Source organism: Mirounga angustirostris, unplaced genomic scaffold (genome assembly GCF_029215605.1).
Source record: "Mirounga angustirostris isolate CCGP_5_RB_7025 unplaced genomic scaffold, mMirAng1.0.hap1 SCAF_7, whole genome shotgun sequence".
In the NCBI taxonomy this organism is placed as follows: domain Eukaryota; kingdom Metazoa; phylum Chordata; class Mammalia; order Carnivora; family Phocidae; genus Mirounga; species Mirounga angustirostris.
The window spans coordinates 105,282,719-105,306,719 of NW_026991715.1; the positions used below are offsets into that span (position 1 = coordinate 105,282,719).

Genomic DNA, 24,001 nt, shown 5'->3' on the forward strand with positions numbered 1-24,001 from the left:
AACTTTGTGTCGAATTATTTCTAATTCTAAATAGAGGGGGTGAAATTGTAAAAATAACAGCCTTTAGGGATAGCTAGGTCCAGGATAAAACAGAGGACATTTTGAACCACTGAAATGAGGCAAGAAACTAAAAACGTTAGTGTAAAATCTCCAAAGTCCATGGGTACCTGCAGATTTCTCTTCTGTTTTTTTTTTTGTTTGTTTGTTTTTTTAAATCCCCTCATGCTGAATGCCCTTACCTGGAGGGCTGGACCCAGATAGAAGGTACCACGGAACATACTGAGTGTTCATCAGCACATCTATGGATTGCTATGTTAGAAAGCTATGCCCTAAATAGAAAATTGATTCTAGAAAATATAGTGATAAAAAAATACTTGTATATAATCTTAAATATGTCCACTTAGACTAATACCTGTTTCAGGAGATATAGCTTGGACATCCTCATGAATAACTTGGAGCAATTTATTTCAAAACCATTCTACAGCAGCACTGACCAGTAAGACACTCTACGATGAGGAGAATGTTCTGTTCTGCCCTGTCCAATATAGCATCTCTAGCCACATGTGGCTACTAACCACTCGAAATATGGCCATGGAGACTCAGGAACGAGAATTTAAAATTTTACTTAATTAGTTTAAATTTAAATAGCTACATGTGTGCTTACTGTCTTGGACAGTACGATTCTAAAGAGTAAAGATATAGTTTAACAGGTATCGTAAAATTCTAAGTATACCTGTTCCTCATATTCCCTTCATCTCTTTCCTTGGGCAGGAGAGTGAGGAAGGGGATAGAGAGGGAAGTGTTGAGTCCAAATGTAAAATCATTTTCTGTGTTTACCTGTCCCAAATTCAAGCTGTGTTTTGTTGACAAAATTTGGGAAGGTTGAAGATTTGGCAGGCCTGTCTGTCCCCTTGCCTGCATGAATGTGTCAGCACCTCATTAATCTTGTGTTAAACTGTAAAGGCCCTTTTCCCTCCCACTATGGGCCTATTTTTTAAAGGACACTTCAGTGCCCCCTTTGCAACTCACAGATTTTTAAAAATTTACAAGTTGCTTTGTGGATTAGTTTCAGCATATGTTTTATTTAAATATATCTTGATCATTTCCAAATTGGAATGAGAGAAATTATTTTGGGGAGAGGCAAGTTAAAATGTTTAGTCATGAGTTTCTGTGAGGAACACTAGGTGTTTATTTTCTAGAAATTAAAGGCATGAGGATTCTGTTTTATCTCTCTCCAATTTTAGTGGAACTTTCAAATGAAATGATTCTGTCACACATGTGGTCTTGGTGATCCTTCTATTGTCAAGAAAAAAACACATAGGATGTAGTTTTATTTTTTTTAACTTAACCGTTTTTGTCATTTCTGTTCAATGTAGGAATTAGATGACAATATCTTTAAGCAATACTGAATATTTTAAGCCTAAGCCTGTAGAATTTTGTCTTACAGGTGCATGGTGAATTGTCATTGCTTTTTTTTCCTTTTAAGACAGACATCTAGAATAACAACTTTCTGTATTTCCTGACACTGGAAACAGATACCGTTTGGGATTCCTTTTATAGTTTCTTCAGCTAACGACTCCAGTGACCACTCAATTGTGGTCTCGTAGTAAATCAAAAATTCTTTGAAAGACCCAGCTCTGTTACATAATTGTATATGTCCCACCTCCCTAACTAAAAAGAAAAGGGAGTTTCTGTTGCCTTAAATAATATGGACTCTGCATTGGCACCTAATACTTTTTGAAAATAAAAGAATAGACCATTTTCTTCTCTTCCTCCTCCTCCTTTTAAATTAACCTACAATTGATGAGGCATACACATAACTTTCCGGCTGTGTCAGATCTGGTTGGTCAATCATGAAGAAAGAGAAAAACCACTTTGCAAACTGCTACTTCAAATGTACTGAGTCCTCCCATGAATGACTTGCCCTAGTTGGAATTTTGGTTTTCACAATGATTGAGGCAAATACCCCGACTCCCAGAATGGACTCTCAGTTGTTTACTTTGTATTTTAATAAAATAGAATTAAAAAAATAAAATCAGGGGAGGGTCCAGGCCTGGCTGGGATTCAAGGAGAAGAGCCTGAAAGAGGGCCCTGAGGGAGGACCCCACAGAAGACCTGCCCTGCAGTCATCCCTGGGAGGCCCCAGGGCGGGATGACCAAGTGCGTAGTTTCCTGAGTTTTCTGACTTATGCATCCAGGTCTGAAAGCCTGTAGGGGCTCCATTTAAAGAGCAGGGCCTTGGGTGTGCAGAAGGCAGGGCTTGGAAGAGAGCAAACAAACAGAAACTAATAACTAGATCAAGTCAGATCGGATCAGATCAAATGAAATCAACCCCATGATAGTATTGGGAACAGTGCTTCACAGCCTAGAGTTCGTTGCCATCTTTGAGGCCTCAAGAAAGGGAATCTGCTGTGTTTTGTCCTGATGCGTTTAGGTCAAAGACACTGACGGTGGAACTTTTCAGTATGGCTGACGTTGGTTGGGGTGGGAGGCTACAGAGGAAGGCACTTCGCCAGGCAAATCGCAGGCATAGGCCAAGGCCCAGCGTCTTGCCCTCTGCCCAACTCAGGGGATGAAACTGCGGCATTGCACAAGACCCTAGAAGTCGGAGAAAAGGCTTCCTCAGAAACTGGGGCCTCAGTATGTGCCAATCCTTGTAAAACGTTTCACCTCTTCAGAGGCTAATGCCTCTCAAAACCAAGAACAATTAAAGCGAGAGTCTTTTCCAAGCAACTGGGGAATTGAGCAAAATAAATCAGAAATCCTCAGCTTCGGCTCTGGAGGTTCGCCTCATTATGAGAGCAGATCTATTAGCCCTCTTGCCTTTGTCTTTCATTTCTCAAGTGAGGTGATTCTAATTAAATTAATCTGCATGTCAATCTATCGGTGATCAATCAAAGAGCCTGAGGTCTCCCCTCTGCTGCAGGGTGCTTGCGGCTGACAGGGGCTGATAATGGAGGAAGAAATAAACTGTCGAGGAAAGTTAATTAGTCAACATAATAGGTGGATTAAACCGGAGCTGGCTGATTGCTGTTTCCCATGTCAAAGCATGAGGTGGGAGCTGAAGCTGCAATTACAGACAATTATTATATTTGGTTGTAAGAGGTCGCATGAATAAACATATCTCTGTGGGTTTCAGTTTTAATCCTCTTCCCCATTTAATATAAGGAGAAGTGTAGGTCATTTCTTCTCATTGTTTTAGTCAAAGTTCTCTAAGAAAACACCTTTGCCCGTGTCCCTTCTGGCAAACTAGATTCAGAGTCAGTTTATGAGATGGCCAGGGTATCTGAATTATACCTGGGCCATTGCATTTCTTCTTTTTTTGTTTTTGTTTTTCTGGTTGTTGTTTTTTGTTTTGTTTTGTTTTGTTTTTTTTTTGGCTTTGAAACACAGATCTAAGACCCTTAATTAGCAGGGATCTTTTGAGGAGGGATGCTGGTGGTGGTGATGGTGATGGTGGTGGGGGCGGGGGGAGGGGGAGGTTGGTCTGATTAATCGAAGTAATGTGGGAAGAGAAAAGTACAAGAAACACCAGAAAGACATGCGGGAGAGAAAGCTGCATCCCAGCTCTCACTGAAACCTCTCTTTTTCATTTCTTTATCCTCTTAACCCTGACGCAGTGGGGGGGAAATATTTTAAAGATTCAAAAGATTTTTATTTGCATGATCAACTGTGATATCTGCTTCAGTGTCTAAACTGAAGGGTAATTTAGGTGAAACACAACCACCGTTGTGTAAAAAAATATGCTAATAAAGATCCTCTTGTTAAAATTATGGTTAACAGTGTGCCTTCTGCTGTATAACTATAAACTGTGCAATTTTACTTAAAACTGCATCAAAAGCGTTCCATGCCAAAGACCCACTCATCAATAGCTCCTCTTGTTAGACTTGTACAGCATAAGCACCAGTTATTATGTGAAATAGCTATGCAATTTTCTTCAGCTCCCAGCTGTTATTTATTTAACTTGAGTTTATTACCTTCCATGCTTTTATATTAAAATGTTCATTCATTTCTCTCTTCTGTCTCCAGGTCGTGGTGTCTACGACAGTCAATGTGGATGGCCATGTCCTGGCAGTCTCTGATAATATGTTTGTCCATAATAACTCTAAGCATGGGCGGAGGGCTCGGAGGCTTGACCCCTCGGAAGGTACGCCCTCTTATCTGGAACATGGTAGGCAAATCATTTTCATTGGTTGGCATTGCTACTTTAACTGTGAATCTGTTTGGTTTCTTTCTTCCAACTCCGCCACATTTTCTACTCTGTTTCCAATTTCAAATTTGAATGATACTGATAGCAAATATTTAAAGACAGGAAAATATCTCTGAGGCCCAGCCTTTCTTGTCACACAACTCTCTATCCTGGAAATGGCTGATGCATCTTTCCTTCAGGTTGAGAGAGAGAGAGGGAGACCTGGACCACTGCTTTATTTTAAGCTCCCACTTGACTGAAAAATAAAGGAGGGCCAAAGCAGGGTAACAAATATTGTGGTATGTTTTGAGTTTACAACTGACTTGGTTGTATAATGAACTCCATCCTCTTTACAGTCCTGCTGGTGTATCTCTATAACTTCATATTAAACTTCATTTGGAGATAAAGTCCAAAGTCTAGGTCAGAGGCATTTTCTGAAGCTGAAGCTCAAACTAAATGTCCCTCCTGTGCCTTGTGCATAATCCTCCCTTCATCACCACATGATAGAGCCTGGTTTCTGTAGGTGGATTTTGTTGGGGAGATTTCACATTTGTCTTGAATTTATGGCTAATCAGTGGTAACTTTGAGAGGACTGGAGGAAACCAGATAAAAATTTGAATCAAGGAAAGTGAATGCCACTCAAAGGAATCAAGGGCTAGATTGAATATACATCTGAATGTTTCTGTACTACATGTATATATAATGTATACATCCTTCCATCTTTCCATCCATCCATCGATCCATCCATCTATCCATCATCCATCCATCCATTCATCCATCCATTCACTTTTCATCCATCTGTCCATCCATCTGCCCGTCCAGCCATCTCTCCATCCTCAATGCACCCATCCATCTATTCATCTTTCGTCAATCCATCCTTCCAACCATCCATCCCAGAAACAATGATGGAGACTATACTGGATACCAATCACCATGCTAGATTTTCTCTTATCTCCTTCAGATTAAACTCTAAACCCATTTCCCCACTTCACTTTCCAGTTTGCTAGGTCAGCAGGATTCTTTTAAAAACACTACTGCACAAATTACCACCCGATTGCCTGATTTTTCCAAGGGCTATGAGCTGTCCATGATATAATTCATAAGGTAGAAAACTCCCTTCCCTGCCAGCATTCTAATTTAATAAACACACCACTATCATTATTTTTGCCTGATTTTTTTTCTGCACTTAAGAAATACACAAACTCTACTTTTTATTAATTAGCCAGATGTAACACTCTTAGAAAGGATTCTTCACCACATCCAGTTTTACAGTCTTTTTAAAGTAAACCATCATCTTTCAAAAGCTGCTTCTTTATGGTTTCATTAGTGCTGAGATGGATGGATATTACTTTTTTGCAAGAGGCCATTTGAAACACCTGCTCATGATTACATTCCTAGTTCCATTCCTGTACTTAAAATTATTCTGATCCTCACTTTACGGTAATGTTGCCTTTTTAATACCCTTGAAGTCACTTAAGGCATTGTTTTACTAGAAGTATTTAGGGGAGAGGAAGGGGAAAAACTAGGTAAATACTCAGCGAGCACGATTTGGAAAGCTGTGGTTTAAAAACTGAAGTCTTGTTTTCCACTGTGGCTGGTTAGTTACAATGGTTACTGTCCTGTTCAAGGACAGACTTGACTGTCAGTTTGAAATCTACCAGTCATGGGTTCCCAGTTTCAAAATGGGCTCCAAGGGCAGACACAGCCAGCTCCCATTCCTGCCTTTGGGAAGGCAGTGACAGACCACATGACGTCATGCAAATCATACCTCCACCAAAAAAAACAAAACAAAAAAACCCAACACAAACCAACAGAAGCAACCTGCCAGAAATATCTAGAGTCTGGAGGTCAGGAACATATTATTTTGCATTATAATGTGGAGGAAAGAATCATGAAGTAGGAGCCAGGAAACCTAAATTCAATTTTTAGTTTCACCTCTGGCCCTTATGTGACCTTGGACAAGTCACCTTACCTTTTGGGATCCTTAGTCTTCTTCTTGGTAAAATGAAGGTGATGATCTGTAGGGGGGGATAAAAAAAAATGTGTGCCTTGAGTGGGGGCAGGCCAAGTACACAGGGGAAGTGGGCTGGGTGGAGACTGCAGAAGAAGGGCAAGTACATGTTCTGCTGTCCAGCAGCCTAGACAGTTGTGGCCCAGGGGACTGAGAGCCCAGTGGGGACAGAACAGATGTTCTAGTGTGGCAAGAATTAAAACTCCTAATTTTTAGTTGTTGGTAACTAATTATAAAACTTTTAAACCCTCTGAAGTGAGGAAGGGGAAATGTCACTTAGGAAGAATACAGCCATAGGCTAACAGTTTGAGATCTCTAGACCAAAACGCCTGTAGGCTTCCTCCCAACTCAAATATTCTTGCTTCTGTGTGTACATATTAATATTTCAACTGGGATATCATATTATTCTAAGTTTTAGAGACAATATTTTATTCCTCTTCTCCAGTTTACCAGTCCACAAGTGGCCATGTGATTATTAACATACTGTTCAAGAAAATGAAGACATTTCACTGTTCAGAAATGGCTAAGCATCTTTGGGGGTCTGGGTGTGTCCTATCTTCTTCAGCTAGGGGACCTCGCTGTCACCAATGCCTTACTTTATTTCTCTTCAGAAGAGTAAGAGGGTAGATACCGTGAGGTTCCTTGTAACGACAATACATGGAAATCTGCTTCTCTGCAGAATGAATCAACCAACCACACAAAACCACCCACTCATTTAGACACTTCAAACTGATACATAAATATCTACTCAGCAAAGGGTGACTATTGGGCTCTTTCATTGGGGATGTGTGGGAGTGGACTTAGATGCTAATACATGTTGATTTGAGGGTATGGTAATACTTTATCTTGCCACTGAAAAATCCTGTTTGAAAATGCCCTGTTTAAGACGTCCAGAACCAAGCCCCTATGCCTCAGCAGCTCCCCTCCTTCACCCCCACCTCAGACAGCTACTACGCAGTGAAACTGCTAGGTATTTTCACCTCGGAGGTGACCTGTAGGAGCATTCGTTTTTCCTCATTCTGGGCTTTTTACCATCTCATTTACAGGTAGCAGGAATTATTTAGAGCAACTCTGCACATCTCTATTTATATCCTGCTTGTCATACAGTTGGAGGAAAGTTCCCTTCCGTAGCTCATCTTTCTGCATTTAAGTAGAAAAAGAGACCATGCTTTACATTCATGCAGTCTTCCCTGTGTGACCCATGGACTTCCAAACCTCCATGCTCAAATAACAGCCCCTGTATTTCAAGTAGGCGAGTTGACAAAGGCAAATTTATTTCATAGAATCTTGCATGGTCCAAAGAGGGTGAATCCTGGCATCCTGTAGCTCATGGTAATTGCTCTCCCCCATTTTTGTCTTCATTCATAAATACTGAGATTTCCTTTGGCTGAATATTTACGGGAGAGTTTAGGCTAGTGAGGTTTCATCTTTAAGCAAGCAATAGCAGTATGGAAGATGTACATTGTGGAGAGAGGTAGTATCAGAAGGTGACTACTCTCAGGCTTTCAATTTTTGAAAAGCATAGGCTTGGGGCCAAAGATGCAGAATTGTCCCCACCCACAGTAATGTACAGCCCTAGCTTATGCGTCTGCCCTATCTTCCCATCACTTGGGCAAATTCCTGGGGATCGTATGCTGGGGATCTTTAAAGGCTTGGGAGTGTTGATGTTGTTATTATTGTTCTCTTGAGTTTCAGGTTGTGTTTACTTGAATTTAAGGCCAATTGGGGCATCAGTTTCTCTGTTTCTTCCCCCCGTGGCAAAATGCGGTGCCCTCACAAAGCTATAGTGCAGGGACCCTGTCAGCTTGCATGCGCTAACACTTTATTATCTAATGATCTAATATGCAACAAGGCAAAGTGCCGGTGCTCATCATTCTGACATAGAATGCCGGGAGAAGTGACTAAATTACTTTATGTACTATTAGTGCTAGCAGCTATGGTGAACTCACCGGCAGCATTTATGCAAATGTCTTTGAATACGCTTTAGTGGCTCTGTCAGGAAGCCTTCTGACAAGCAGTTTAAATGCTCATTTTTTTTAGGGGACTTTTTTTTTTTTTTTTTTTGGCATGCATGTGTTTTATCCCTTCCCCTCTTCTCCCTCCCTCCACTCTTTCCCCTTTCTGGGCCCTTGGAGGACATGCCTCCTCCATGATCACTGGGAAATCTGAGGGGGTCACAGAGTTCAGCTGGTCATCAGTAGGCACCCTTTCTGGTTTTAAGGCCCCACCTGGTGTTTTTCATCCTTAGGTTCTTTTCTAAAAATTGGTATGAATTTGTGCAATCATCATGTTTCTTTGAAAAATCAGTTTTTAGATGGTTAACACTTTCATGTTCCTGAGTTCCGACCTGAGGTCCTACTTACTTTCTTGGCTCAAATATAGATGTTTGAAAACACCCCTGCTTTTTAAAATTGGGAAACAAGTGAAATTCTGTTTTTGTGGGCATCAGGCACAAATGGATTAAACTTCCCTTCAAAGTAGTGATACAGACAAAGACATGAGGTATAAATGTGCCAGGATCCCAAAATAAAACAGATCTAAACAAAAGTGGGGTTTGGTCAAACTAAAAATACTTGGTAGAGTAGAGTGTGGTAATAGAATCACTGGGCCCATCTCCTTGCTGTAATTACAGAGTTAGAGAAGTAGAATCAGATTTTCCCCACCACCAGTTAGTTCTGACCTCTCCATTGTAGTGTCCCCTTCCAGCTGTCCCTGACAATATGGTGTTATTCTTGCTCTTTAGCATTTGACCTTCTTTAATCCTTTTGCTCCAGACACAAGCAGTTTTTGCTTCTATTGGTTGCCCCCGGTATCCAACCCCACTGACTCCCTGTGCCCAGCTGCACTTAAATTTGTTGTTTTACGGACATGTGGAGAAAGACGATTCAGGCTTGGGAAGATTACTCCAAATTGAGAGACAGCATGGAGCTCCCAATAGAAAGGAGAGGCCCCCTTCTTCTCCCTTCTGTGTAATGAGGCCCTAGGAAGTGGCCAGTAAATATCAGTTGGATCTAATGGAGGGAGGATCAGGCTGTCTGACAGAAGAGCTGGATTTCCTCCCCGACTCTGACATGAACTGGCTGTGTAACTCTGGGCAGGTTACTTACTTCCATGGCCTCAGTTTGGTATGTGTTCAATGAGAGCTGGGTTGGATCATTTCTAGACCTCCTTTTAACATGCGCAATTTTTGGTACTCCGAACTGAAACCATTGACATGTACCTCCCCTTGTCTGGAGGTGCCTTTGAAGAAACAGGGCTTCAGGAGAACTAAGAAACGCACTAGCTGTTTCTAGTATAGTCCTTTCTTTGGCTCTCCAGCCAAGGAATAAGGTATCAGTAAGGTGGACTTCGGACCATTCCATCCTTCCTTCATTGGTTCGAAGCATCCAGTACATGCCAGACACCAAGCTAGAGTACAGCAGCACAAGGCAGATGCAGTCCCTGTCCTCACAGAATTTATGATGTAAATAGAGAATAAAGATATTCAACACAACTTACAACCAACTCATGGGACTTATGTGTAAAAGGGAGACCAGAAAAGGAGCGGGGAGGAGTGAGGTGTCAGGGCAGGCTTCCTTGAGGAACTCACGTTTATGCCAAAACCTAAGAGCTGAGTAAATTTTCACCAGGTAAAAGGGACAGAAACAAATTTCCGGGAAGAGGGGACCGCGTATGCAAAGGCTGTTTTGCTTAGGTGAGTTCAAGGAACCCAAAGGAGACTGGGATGACTCCTTTTGCTCCCAGTCACTGGGGGGATGGCAGCAGTTGAGGCCAGGATGGCTGCCAAGCGCCAGATTATGCAGGCCCATGTGAGATGCTCAGGCTTTGGTCGGTGGCAACTGTGAAGTGGTGTGGGGGGGCCAAGCAGGGCTCTGATGAACTCATTTTCAATTACATGGACTCCTAGTGTGTCATGAAAGCCAGGGCAAGGTCATCTGAGTTGCTTATAACTTTGCTCTTCCCTGCCGGTCCTTGGAAGCTCACCAGGGAGTTGGCTGTGCCTGGGAGTGGTCCCCCCGGTCACTCCTCATTCTATCAATAGTGCAAATGTTCAAAATAGGAAGAAAGTCAAACATTTTGAGAGTTCTTTTTCCAGATGGTTTTGGCTTATCGATTTACTTTTTGCATAAGTAGCATAGCAAGAGTTTACCTATTGACTTCTTTTGAACTTGTAGAGACTTTCTTAAGGCCTTTTAGAATGGAGGACTGCATGTGGCCTATGAAAGATATATTATTTGTCTAACCCCAACAAACTAAAACTGGATGAGTGAATGGAAACTAGGCAACGAAGAGAAACGTACCATCCTAGATTTCTCTCTCCTCTCCCACTATGGTGACAGCTCCTGCCACATGAAGAGTCATTTGAAGTATGGAAGGTCATCCAATACATCCTCTCATTTTCCAGAGAAGGAAACTGATATCTAGTGATGGGATGTAATCTTCTTACACTCACATAGTTTCTGCCAAACTCCATTCAGTGCTCTTTGCCCGTGGTATGCTGGTGGGCAAGTGTGAATTTCAGGGTGGTGCACAGCTCTATGTTTGCTGGGTCACACAAAAAGTTGGGGGGCGTGGGGTCCCCCCCCAGCCCGATGCCTTTCCAGTTCAGGTTGGCTGAGGCTTGCAGCGGTCTCTGGGATTCCGAAGATCATGAGAGGAATGTCTGGAACATCTCTCCAGCTTCTTGACAGAAATGCACTTTCAAAACACAAGGGCCAAGGACGAACGATGCAGAGCTTTACACTTAGACAGTGGCCCTTCACGTGACTGGTTTTGGTACAAAACTCCAGCCGGGCCCACTTGGACAAGAGCATTTTGGTGAAGGGTACAGGTTACCACAGATAAATACTGATGTCAAGCTTTGTTACTTAGAGTGGCACATTACATCTTATCAGTTGGTTTTCCTATTTGAAAAAGCAAGACAGATGAAAGGACAGAACATTAGAGCTGAGAATATCCAGATGTGTCATAGAAATAGAGTAGAGAGGCACCAGATTTTCAAGCATCAAATCAGGTCTTTTTCTTTGAGCAGTGGGGAAGTTGTCTTTTGTCTTCCTGTGCAGTAAAAAAGGACATGGCAAGAAGTGAAGATAACGAATAAAGACATCAGTGAAGACCGATTTTCAGTGTATACCCAGAGTAATCCATAGAGGGGGTAGCACCAAAAATCCTAATGTTGGGGACTCGATAGCCAGCAAGCTCTCCGTGTCAGGGGGATGAAAGAGTTCAGGAGCCACGGGTCACTGCGAAGCAGGTGATCTGTGTTACCCTCATTTGAATCTGACACCACCCACAGCACTTCTGGCAAAGTAGAAATAGTGCTCAGACTTTGCTGCCCTGCCTAGTGGTGACCAGGCCAGGTGGTAATGTGTAGCAGTATTATTATTGCTCTTGTTGCTATTTGGGGGCTATTATCAGCTAACATTTATGGAACGTTACTCTGTGCCAATATTGTGGTAATTATTTTACTAACATCATAAAATCCTTCAACAAATCTGATGAGCTATAATGATTTTTATTCCCATTTTACAGAAGAGAAAACTGGGATTTAGAGAGGCTCAGTAACTTACCCAAAGCCATGAAACAAATTAGAATCAGACCCGGGACTCGACCCCTCGTCTACCTAACCACATAGCTGTGCGTAATAATAGTACCGAGAATAATGACAGTAACCCTCGCTGAGCCCTTACTATGTCAGGCACGTAGTGCTAGAAGCACCCCTTGTGAAGATGAGGCAATTGAGAGTAAAGAGAAGTTAAATAACTTGCCCAGAGTTGCACAGCAAATAAGTCGTGTATCTAGGATTTAACCCAGAGAGTCTGACTTTGGAGTCTGTACTTCCAACTACTTGCTCTGTATATTATGCTAAAACTCTTTCCATCTCTTATTCCGCTGCTTTACTTTTTCTCTGTACAAGGAAGGCAGTTATGCTGGTATCTTAAATAGACCTTTCAAAAGTTAGCCCAGAGCATATCTTTTTTTTTTTTCTTTTTAAATGGCATACTGTGTGTATGTTTCCCTTATAGCTCATTTTCCTTCAATAACCTATTTTTCCCGTGGCCGTACCACATTCTGCTAGTCAAATAAAAAAACATGGATTTTATTTGATGACTGGTATGTTTTCTATGGGGTTGGCAAGATAAGAAGGAGGCTGGTAATATTTTATTTATTTGCAAGGATGTTCTAACTCATCTCTGTAGAAATCATTTGTTGACCATATGGGCTCCTTGGCATGTATACAAGATAGAGAAAAAGGAGACCAGGGAAAAACTGTGAGACCATGAGTTAAAGGACTGTTGGGATACCAACAGTCTCCTTGTTAGGGTACTGAAGGGTTACTAAACCTCCTGCTACAAATAACATGGAAAACTGATACAGATTTGGGGAGGCTGTTTTCTTATATGAATTTCTTGACAAACCCGTCAACTTTGGGAAACGTCCAGTATTTGGTATTTTGAATGACCTAATGAGTGAGCCACACCTAACTTATTTTAATGAGCACAAAGTGTGTGGGGAAGAGCGTGGTGGGAGGCAGGGAGTGATGCTTTCTGCTTATATTTTGGACCACAATGATAGAACTTTTTTAAACCTATTTTTTTGGTCTTATATTTGGTTATAACATCATTGTAATTCCAATTGTGCTTATTAGCATAATTGATCCAAACCAAGGGCCTTTTTCTATTTACTTACCACAGGAACGTCCCTCACTTGAGAATTTCAAAGGATTCAAGTGATATGAACATGCAAATGAAAGCTTCTGTGTACTGGTCATTAATCTTTTTAAAAGGAGATATTTAGGGTCAGTGGCCAGGAGTGGGTTTGCAACAGTTTTGTTTGAACATTTTCAGTTATACATTCAGAAATATATAAAAATAGAGTCTGCCTCTACCTTGCTACATGACTTCAAGTATATACTTTGATTTCATTGGGCCTCAGTTTCCTTTTATCAATTAAAGGAGGAGCTTGGTAGATTCCTTCAAGTCCTGATGATTTGTTGTTTGAATCCAGCTGACTGTGTGGGAGGTCTCCTATCCCCTAAGGTGTTATACACACCCTGCCCTCGGGAGTGGCCACCACAGTGCCAAGGTGATGGTCAGTCCACAGGATAGATCTAAGGCCAACTTCCCTTCACCTTGAGCATTTCTCCAAGAGGTTAACAGTGGGTTCCAGGAGGCCTGGACAAGTCACCGAGTGTGGCATACTCAACCACTTTGGTAGCTCTCACCTGACATTCTTCTCTTTGAATTTCTTCAGCTGAGATGGTAATGTTGAATCCACTTGATGGTTAGCAGTGAGCCTCTAGAGTAGGTTTCCCATGCAGCATGTGTGATGATTTTAAGTGATGAGGGGAAAACACTAAGAAAAAAAATTTAAATAATTACATGTCTATCTTGATGCATAAGCAAGTAAGCAAGCAAGCAAACAAACAAAAAACACAGCACTCCAAAGTCGTGATCTCAATTATTATTGCTTAGGGCAAGACTGAATTTAAAGAAAAAGAAAGTCAATCTAAACAAAAATAGCAGCTAGATTAATTAATTAATATTAAGTAGGTCATAGTGTAAGTGGTACTGGGATGCGACAAAATCAGGACTGAAGTTTGGGAAAGTGTTTTAGAGGGCTTAAGGGTTGGGGAAGTAATAATTCTTTCAAGTCATCAGGAAACAGTGTAGGACCCTGGGAAACAAATTTTTCTTTTCTTAAGAATCAAATATTGTTTTTTTTTTCTTTTAAAGAAAACCTTTTTAGTTCAGTTTACCGTTAGAATAGACTTACTGTCCTTGTAGGATTTTAAAAATCAAAATGTTTCCCAAGCTGTTAACTCTGTTTTTATTTTTAAACAAGTAGTGTCTACATGTCAGAGGGAGAAATTAGTGTGGAAAGGAGGATTTGAGTCAAGGGAGAGAATCAGCCAGGGTCCACCCAGGCAGCACATTATGATAATATATACGAACCAGCTGGACACTGAGCAAAGCCGACATTGTGTTGTCAGGGGCAGAATCGCCCATCAATTTCCGAGATAGAATTTGAGTTCAAATGACAGAAAGAGCAGCAACTGTGTTGAGACTGATGCATGGGGGAGGGGGTAGGCAGGCAGGAACCAACCAGGCCTAAAGACAGGAAGTGCTGGTACCTCCGGAAGGGGGTGGCTCTGTTTTCTCATCTGGCTGCTATCCTTCCTTCTAACCTTAACATCTGTCAGCAAGATCCACCTGGGCCTTTGCATGATTAGAGCCCACTGCAGGGGGAGCTTACTGGTGCTAATTTTAGCCACCAAGAGCACAGAGTCCCTGCTGCTGGACTGGGGGCCAGATCAGCCTAGGAAAATTGGGAAAACAGGTTCCAAGAAGTCGCTGCTTATCCATTTAGGAAGCCCATTGTGGATGTACTGATGATTGTTAAGGACAAGTGAAAGAGTTTTCAACTTTTAAACTACTCTGTGTACTTCCTTAATATCCTAACAACTCTGATGATTCTTCTCTATTTCATTCCCTCATTCATTCATTCATTCATTCATCTATTTAGCATATGCTTATTGATTGACGCCTATTGTATTAGGCAATAGGGATGCAGAGGTGAACAAGGCAGGGACAGCTCTTGCCATTTTGAGGTATATAGTCCTGTGTGTGTGTGTGTGTGTGTGTGTGACTATTATGTAAATAATTACAAAAAATAATTAATTCAGAATTACTTAGATTGCAATGATGGTAAGCACTATAAAAGGAAAATACAGACTGCTAAGAGAGCTTTAAACAAGGGCACTCAGTCTGAAGAATCAGGGACACTTTAAAAAAATTTTTTTTAAATTTTATTATGTTAGTCACCATACATTACATCATTAGTTCTTGATGTAGTGTTCCATGATTCATTGTTTGCATATAACACCCAGTGCTCCATTCAGTGCGTGCCCTCTTTAATACCCATCACCGGGCTAACCCATCCCCCACCCCCAGAACCCTCAGTTTGTTTCTCAGAGTCCATAGTCTCTCATGGTTTGTCTCCCCCTCCACTTTTTTTTTTTTTAAAGGATAACTTCTTTTTTTTTTTTTTTTAAAGATTTTATTTATTTGAGACAGAGAGAATGAGAGACAGAGAGCATGAGAGGGAGGAGGGTCAGAGGGAGAAGCAGACCCCCCGCCGAGCAGGGAGCCCGATGCGGGACTCAATCCAGGGACTCCAGGATCATGACCTGAGCTGAAGGCAGTCGCTTAACCAACTGAGCCACCCAGGCGCCCCTCCCCCTCCACTTTTAAAATTTGAAATACAAGTGAGTAGCATTTTGTCAAGCAAAGAGGAAAGAGCAATTTTGGCAGAGGAGAAGCGTGTCCAAATTCCATGTGGGGACAAAGTATTAGATGCTTGGGTGAGGGCTAGTAGGGAAGGTGAGCTAGGTCTGAGATCCATTTTTGAAAAAATAACTTTGAGAATTTCCTGTAGGTTGGTTTCTCTTTGACTTGGAGATATGGGTCCAATGCATTTTCTTAACCACAGGCTAACAGAACTCTTTGCCCAGTAAAATGCTAGCTTTTAGACACTGTTTTGAGTGATGATGGTTTTGCTGTTATCATAGCAGCCCTTGAGCATTTTCCTACCCATTAGGTTCAGTGCTTAAAGCCCTTTGTATTATCTCTTTTAATACTCTTAACCACCATAGGAGGGCACTACTATTATTCTCTCCATTTAGCAAACGAGGGAAACTGAGGCCATCCTTCAAAGATTTGGCTGTGGCCAAATAGAAAACGAGTTCGGTTTTTGCATCTGTAGCATTTGGACCTCCAAGCAGCTGACACAAGGCAGTCATCACCACTGTTCTTTCCCACTGTTTAGTCAATGCTAATCTCCTCACATTGGACTTCAGAGGTGGAGAGAAATTCTCCTGCTATTTGATCATGTAATATAATTCCTGCTTCAATTGAAGCAAATTGACGACGTTACTCAAAGGCAAATTGAAAAGCCAGATCTGTGCTAAATCCCCAGGGTTTGTTAGTTGGCATGTGCAGTGATATATGGGAAGGTGCTTTTCTGGGTTAAGATAAAAAATCCTGGTATCACGTCACACTATCAGGCACCCCATCTTAATCTCCCTGTGCCAGCCCTGCAACCTGAAATACTCAGTGGACAAAAATGAAACTTTATAGAAATTAGGTGATCATCATCCTTATCAGAGGACTATGATTCCATCAGCATGATTTTAGCATCTTCAGAAAAAAAAGAGATTTACCTGGAGAGGAGCAAGAGAGAGTCTGAGACGTGGATTGTAGGACCTGTCTGCCAGGCTGCCTTGGGCAAGTTGGCTGGGAGATGGCCTAGTAATTAAAATCCTGCTGAAACGTATGCTGCTGGTCAGTCATAGTAGAGGCACCGACATGGGAAACCAGACGGTAACCAGAGAAAGAAAAGAAAAGTGAAACACAAAAGTAACACTCTGGAGCCCACGGGGTACAGAAATAGATCTGAACTGGACGAATACTTATCTGACCACGAAGCATGAAAACGGAACCCAAGTACTAATATATTTTTATCCCAATCTGTGAAATTAATCAATATTTTATATGTGAACATATGCTCCTGTTTGCTGGCTTATTTAATTGACAGTTGCAATCAACAGGACACCAGTTATTCAAACCCACAATCTTCACCTGTAGTTCTGGGGAGACATGCAGCAGGAGAACACGGGGAATAGAGGTGCAGACAATGACAGCTTTGGTTTCAACACATCGGTTTCACTCATTGACCTTGGGGCAAAGCAAGAAAAAATTCAAGAGACGAGCATATGTAACATATGTACAAATAGCAATAGACTTTGGTTCTTATTTAGGAGAATGATTAAAATTTATGTGGTTGGTACCAATTGAGAACTTTCTTTAATTCTTTATTATTCTTTGTCTACTTCTTTTCGGGCATGGATGGGAAGGCAACAGATACTGAGCACCTACTTTGTGCGGGGCCTGAGGCAGATGTATTTAGGTATATTATGTGTGGGACTGTGGATGAGGGGACTCTGTCCCAGCAGTTCCAATGTATTTTATCATTTCTTTGTAGAGAACGAAAATACAGTTTTGGTCATTCTTTGCTAAAATCTTCTGGTTGAATCATCAAACCAACTGTGCCCTTCCAGTAACTGTTATGTGCAACAAATCAATAAAGTCAGACCTCAGATTCCTCTACCTTTCAACTTTGGCAGAATCCTGGAAACTCTTCTTGATTTGCTTAGCGAAAGCCTGTGGAACTCAATCCTTGTTGTGCAAAAGAAAAAAAAAAAACAAGTTGGGGGAAATGTTATTAAGGTACTATTTTCAGATAACCTATTTAGCCAGTAAACTTTTATTATTTTCTTTGTATGTGCAAAATTCTATAATGAACGCCATTGAGATGGATAATGTCCAGGTTGAAAATGAAAGTTAAGGGGAACTGCTCTACACTTTAAAAATGTAAGTTCTCATAGTGCTGCTACACTTGTATTTGATGTTCAGACTCTGACTGTGTGTTTAGCAGCCCAACTTGTAACAATAGAAACGCTTCTAAGCCTGGAAGCCTGGCAGTATTTCCAGTGTTTCTGTGTTTAAATTGGCACCTGTGGTATTATATTAGGATGCCATTTTTTGAACTTGGAAATAGAAGAAGGTAGAGAGAGATTTTACTATAATTCATATGTGGGCTGAGTCTTAGGGGGAAAATAACTTTGCTTGGAAATAGAGTAGTAATATTCTGCAAAGTTAATAAATATCTACACTCTATCTTGGGAATAGGAATTGCACAACTAAGATTTTATGGGACTTTGGCTGTAGTATTTACATGATTGAAATGAATGTTTTAGCCAAGCTGAGCAGAAATTTCAGATAAATACCAAAATTGAAGGGTAGTTTGGGTGTTTTCAATGTTTGATTTTACCAGCCAGTGTGGACTCTCAAAGTCTCAAGTTCAAGAGAGTCTCTCAAATTCAGTTACCTCATTTGTAAAGTGGAATTTAGAATAACACCTGCTCGCCTGCTCCTCAGGGTGGACATTAAGAATAATTGAGATAATGCATGGGCAAACCCCTTGAAGACTTAACAATGCTAGTTAATTGTCAGGTATTGGTTAAGTGCAGAGTACTCTCTATCCAGTTTGTGAATGAATGAGGTCCCTGCCTGCAGGGGATATGTTGACTGTTGGGTTGAGTTGCATACATATGTATAGTCCCAGCTATACACATCCATACATATTAAGATAAAAGTTCAACGGAAAGTGCAGTTTGTGACCAATGAATGGGGAAGACATGAAGAAGTTCACTGAAAAGTATTTTGTAGCCTGGGCTAGGAAGAGACCATTTCATGCAGAAGACCAGTCTTTATGATACAGTACTGTTTGGGTAGAACCTTCCTGAAAAAGAAATGCTGGGAATGTGCAAAGCATGTTTGGTATTTGGAGAGCCTGTCATCCTCATCTTCATTTTCTTTTTCCTTATATTCCTACTCCTTCTCCTGCAACATCTCATCTTTTTCATTCTATCTCACATTTATTCATTGCTTGCTCCATGCAGAGCTCTGTACAGATGGATTAACTTACTTAAGCCTCACAACAACTGCATGAGATGGGTTCTCTTATAATTGTTATCCCCAATTAAAGTGATAGAAACTGAGGCTTAAGAAAAGTAATTTGCCCAAGTGAAGCTGTAATGTGAGCTGAGGCCTTCTGAATCCAGAGCCAGCGGTCCCAACTGTTGCCAAGTCCTGCTTCCAGTTTGGGAGAGATGGAGTGTGAGGTTGGAAGGGGAGAATCGGCCAGACTCACGAGGGTAGACTTGATCCCATAGGCTAAGGGGAAACAACAGAAAGCTTTCGAGCAGAGCAGTAACATTTTGAAAGCTGGCTTGTGAGGAAGGTTAATCTGGGTTTTTGGTATGTAGACGAGATTTAGCACATAATTAATAATCTGATAATAAAAATGAATTACAAACAGGCAAGTGTGAGTGTTTGCTCTTTGCAGTCCAGATTGAACAGCCCAGACTCCAAAGAGTAATTTTTGAGGAAGCTGAGTCAGTCAGTATGTCCCACTCTACTTTGCTCCTCTGTCTGGATACATTTGATGATATACATTCTGGTGCTTGTGACGTCACTGATCATCACCACGGAAACATCTGGGCTATAACAAATACTGGAGTGCAGCGTCACTGAATGTGTCAGGGAGGAGAGGAAACTGGCTCAAAACGATAAGGCTCTCAATAATAAAAATCCAGGCAAATACGTGAACGGTAGCAGCCTTGGTCATGAAGAGAAATATAAGCATTACTATTCTGAAAAGCACAGAGCAGGAGTTGTGCATTACTAAAGGTTGGGCAAGGTTGATTTTGAGATGCTGCTCACATTCAAAACACAGTTTCCTTAAAAAGTCACTATCTATGCTGTCTTGCATGATGACAATAGAAATTCTTCAGGAGCTGAGAGCTCGTCTCTCAAACTGCTTATAGAAAACCTTCTACATAGCAGAGGTAGGCTAGCTGGGGACTTTTATGTTGTTATGGGAGAGGCCTTTAACAATCAGAAGCAGAATTGGCAGTGGTTGTGGTTTGGGTTTATTGTTTGATGAGTCAGTGGCAGTATTAGTTGTGTAGTTGCAGAAATTAATAACTAAAAGGTGACTCTGGGACCTTCAGAAATATACAAGTTACATACTGGTGGATCAGATCATGGACTGAATCTAGCTCTAAGCCATGTTTAGGTTTGGTTTGCATGGTGCTTTAAGAAACTTTGTATTTGTTGCTTTACAATCAAAAATAAAGAGATTTTACCGAAAAATCAAGATTTGCAAATTCTCTTTATATTCAGAAGAGCTGCTGGTGTTGGACCCACATTTTCAAATGGCAACACTTAGGTCAAACTGAGAAGTTGTGTCCCTTTTGGGTAGGGCATATGCTACGCTATGGTTAGCCACAGTGTGCCCCTCTCCCACTGTGTTGTCCCTAGCCCATTTGGTTTACTGACTTTCCTGCTTGGCTCTGTGAGCATTTGATTTTGTGATCATTGTTGAAGGGATTAGAGATTGATTATTCCTAGCACAGTTCCTGGTATATGGATGGTACCTCCTAAATGGTAGCTCTGATTGTTCTTTATCAATTACAGGCTCAGTTATTTAAACTTGATCCTTAGATCAATGTTGTTCAATACAACTTTCTGTGAAGATGGGAATGTTCTATCTCTGTGCTTTCTGAGGTGATAGTCACTAGTCACACATAGCTATTGACTACTTGAAATGTGGCTAGTATGACCAAGAAATAATTTCTATTTTTATTTAATTTTAGTTAATTAAAAATTAAATTTCAGTAGCAGCATATGGCTAGTGACTACCGTATTGAGCAAAGCAGATTTCAGTAATGAGATTGAACATCCAGTGTCCTCGTTTACAATAAAATGTGACGAATAGACACTAGGGCTGTGTGTTCATTTTACAAGAGATTACTTATAGTGAGCTTCATCACTTAGGATCAGCTGCTTCCTGAAAGGGAGCCACCTTTTATCACCCGACTACAATTCTTGCCAAAAACATATGCCAAAGGCGTATGTTTTATAAGATGTTATATGTACATTTGTACCAATACACGTAAGTCACCCTAAGCTCAAATGCAAAGTTTCACTGCTCTCTGCCCTCTGGCTGTCCAGTTAAGGGTACTGTGTAAACATAATAACTAAACCTGTGTGTGGAAAAGCCTGAATTTTTTGATGAGCTGCTGGCCCCTGCCATTCGTATGGGCATAGAACCAAGAGCCAATGTTACTAAGGGGATCATGGAAAGTGCTGGAGCCCTCCTAGACTGCTAGAGGGATCTTACATTTTAAGACTCAAGCTCTGTGGGCTGCAGTCTCTTGCGTTTCCATCACAAACCTATGTTGAGCACATCTAATGATCACATTGCCAACCAGCCACAAAAGAGGATTCTGAAAGATCCTTCTTTTACACCACTTATTCATTCATTTGCATGTTGTTTGCTTCGCTGAGCCCAGCAGTCACAGCCCTCCCTTTTCCTTTGTCACAGGGTTGGAAACCCCAGAACCATCTATCAGGCTCTGGCTTACTGGTTACTTACTGGCCTCTGTCCTGAAACTTGCCCCAGCCAACTTTTCCAGCTGAAAAATAAGTAACTTCACCTCTTCTGGGGATGTATGCACAGAAGGGCAAAATAAACGTTAGACTGTTTCATTCAAGATGAAGCTCTGAGTTACAAACTCCTGCCCCTAAAAAAGCCTCCTTAAAAACATAGAAATCCTACTGAAAATGATAGAAATGGCTGTGGTAGCTAGTTTTATCAAATGATGACAAATACCAATCTTCTTGTAATGGAAAAAAAAAACCTCATACATGAATATATTATTCTGCTTGGATCATTCATTCAGTCGGAAGTGTGTCTTGTCTTTTTTCATCGTCAGATTCTGCAGAGAAGATACCAAAGTCTTCCTTTTCGATCTTTATGGGCAAATATCAGTGTAAACCCGTGTTATGACAGTGTATTGAATGAGTCCTAGAATTCAATAGGAGGAGAAAGACTAAATAAACCCTCTAGCAACAATGACAAAAGAGCCTACATAGTTTTAAATTCCTTCTTAGGAAAATTCTTTGCAAAAATGTTTTCTAGAAAAAGACCAAGCTGATATCAACTGAGACTAACTAATGAAATGTTAAATTATCTGCACACAGATATGTTTTCAATGTTGAATTTAGTCCGGCTCCCAGACACAAGGAGGCTAAAAATTCATATTCAGATAAGGAAAGGCAAACCTTGGCGAACAGATGGAGCAGAGTTCAGCATAAAGGTTTAATCCTATCAGGCCGATTCCTGTATGACCATCTGGATAATCCGGCACACACATTCAAGGCCTGTTAAAAATACGACTCTAGCCAAGATTAACATCACAGATTTTCCACTAGACTTGCTCATATTTGACTTTATGATTTTCCAGGCCCAGGAAGATTGCCTGCGAATAAAGACTTGAGTATTCCTTGAAGAAGCGCTTCCATGTTTTTTTGTTTTTTGTTTTTTTTAACCTGAAAATTGTTTCCTCTTTTCACAATATTGGCTGTCCATTTTTGGAAAGTTATTTTCATTTCCCTTTCTTCCCTAGCTTTCATATCTATAACTTTTCTTACAACAGGATAATAAGGAGAATTGGGCTAAAAATAATTTTGTGCATGAAAGTTCTCCTTGTCATGAAGAAAAGAGTTATTTACTTATTGTATAATCAGAGGCAACTGAATTTACTATTGTTGCAACAAATATCGCAGTTGGATCCATGAATAATTCATTTTGAGGATTCTCCCACCTTCCACGATAATTTTTTTTTCAACAGTGTGGCTGATGATCATAGAACAAGAGAAAAAAAGAAAAGGAAAAAAAAAAAACGGTGGCAATATTTGCCGTTGGTTGTTGTAGGATTAATATTTTGTACATTTTAATTTAGGATTTGGCAGAGCAAACATGAAGTGGAAAACAGCACATTCTCACCTCCTTGAGTTGTAAAATTCTGAGCTTCCGAAGTGTTAACAAACAATTTTTGCATATTATAAAACAATGCTGTGTTGCGTGTCATTGAATAAAAAAGCCTTCAATAAGTCTTTCAAGTGCAATTTAGAAGTTACAGGTACATCAAAATGTCAAGATTTTTCACTGCTAAATTGTTAAATAACCCTGTGTACTGATCCTGCACAGAGTTATGGATCTCAGATAGACAAACTGAGAAATCGAGAAGTGCTTACCCTAGAATGTTCAGATTACAATTGTTGCACTAAGATTTCTGTCCTTCCTTTGCTCGGGTCTATGTCCACTGATTGTTGAGGAATTTTGCTGATTCAGAATAGAGTAAGAAAGCTGCAAATTAAACAGGAAGTGGATACAATTTGGGCTGGCTCTGCATTTAGCCAACAGCATAGTTTGGAACTTTGCTAAATTGAGATACACCTAGATATGCGTGTTAGGGTAACTCTCTGTTAATGAAGATGGATGTTGGGTCTACATTTCCATCTCCCAACTATGAATTTTTCCTTTTCTCCTTTTCTGTGAGAGCCATTAATGTTGTCAAAGTGAGGGGCTTTGCCAAATAAAGTCATTTTGGAATAAAGGATGAAAAACACTTGAAATTCTCAATCTCCTCATTTAATATTTAATAGATTTAATTGCATCTGGTATTGAGAAATCTCTGTTATCATGGGTTACATTTCTCTTCAAAGTGCCACACACACACGCACACACACACACACAGGCAGAATCTCTTTGCATATGTAATATATTATTCTTTGCCAAGTAATATCTAGATATGCCAGTGGATGGGGCAATAAATGCAGACCAATAACAAAACAAAATGAAAGCCCTAATAAACAATAAATTGCTTAACTGCATTTAAAGCAATTACTGAAAAAAAAATAAAGGAAGACAAATAAATCTAGTAGTTCAAGAGCTTTATTTATTTGTTTATTTGTATTCAAGAGCTATGTTTATTTATTTGTTTATTAGCTGGCTAGGGGTTCTGTGGTGCGGTTAGCAATGTGGGAGGGAAGTTTGCACATGCTGGTGCTAGGGTTCAGGTCCAGGCGCTATAACTGCTGTTGGCTTCCCAGGCATCCAGTTGGAAGGTTGGTGAACCCAGAATAGATTCACATCCTGCACATGGTGAAAATAGAGAGGGTCAGTCTTCCCACTAGGGGCCAACCTGCTTGCCCTCCTTCCTGGCCGGTAGCTGCCAACTGTCAGGATCAAAGAATGCAGGTGTTGGTGTTGCTGATCCGGGGGTAGCCAGGGAAGTAATCATTTCAGTTAAAAAATGCAGCAAGAAC

At 40.8% G+C, this 24,001-nt stretch overlaps 1 protein-coding gene across 6 annotated transcripts in view; it reads left to right on the forward strand.

Moving 5' to 3' along the window:
* Positions 1 to 24,001, forward strand: part of EBF1 (EBF transcription factor 1) — a 397,553-nt gene that overhangs the window by 267,424 nt on the left and 106,128 nt on the right. For 4 of the 6 annotated variants that reach the window (XM_045901995.3, XM_045902000.3, XM_064596603.1 and 1 more), the window contains one exon: positions 4,030 to 4,171. In XM_045901995.3, coding sequence (XP_045757951.1) covers positions 4,030 to 4,171 — 142 coding nt within the window. The remainder of the gene's footprint in view (positions 1 to 4,029; positions 4,172 to 24,001) is intronic. The other 2 variants (XM_045902007.3, XM_045902010.3) reach the window with 1 other exon arrangement.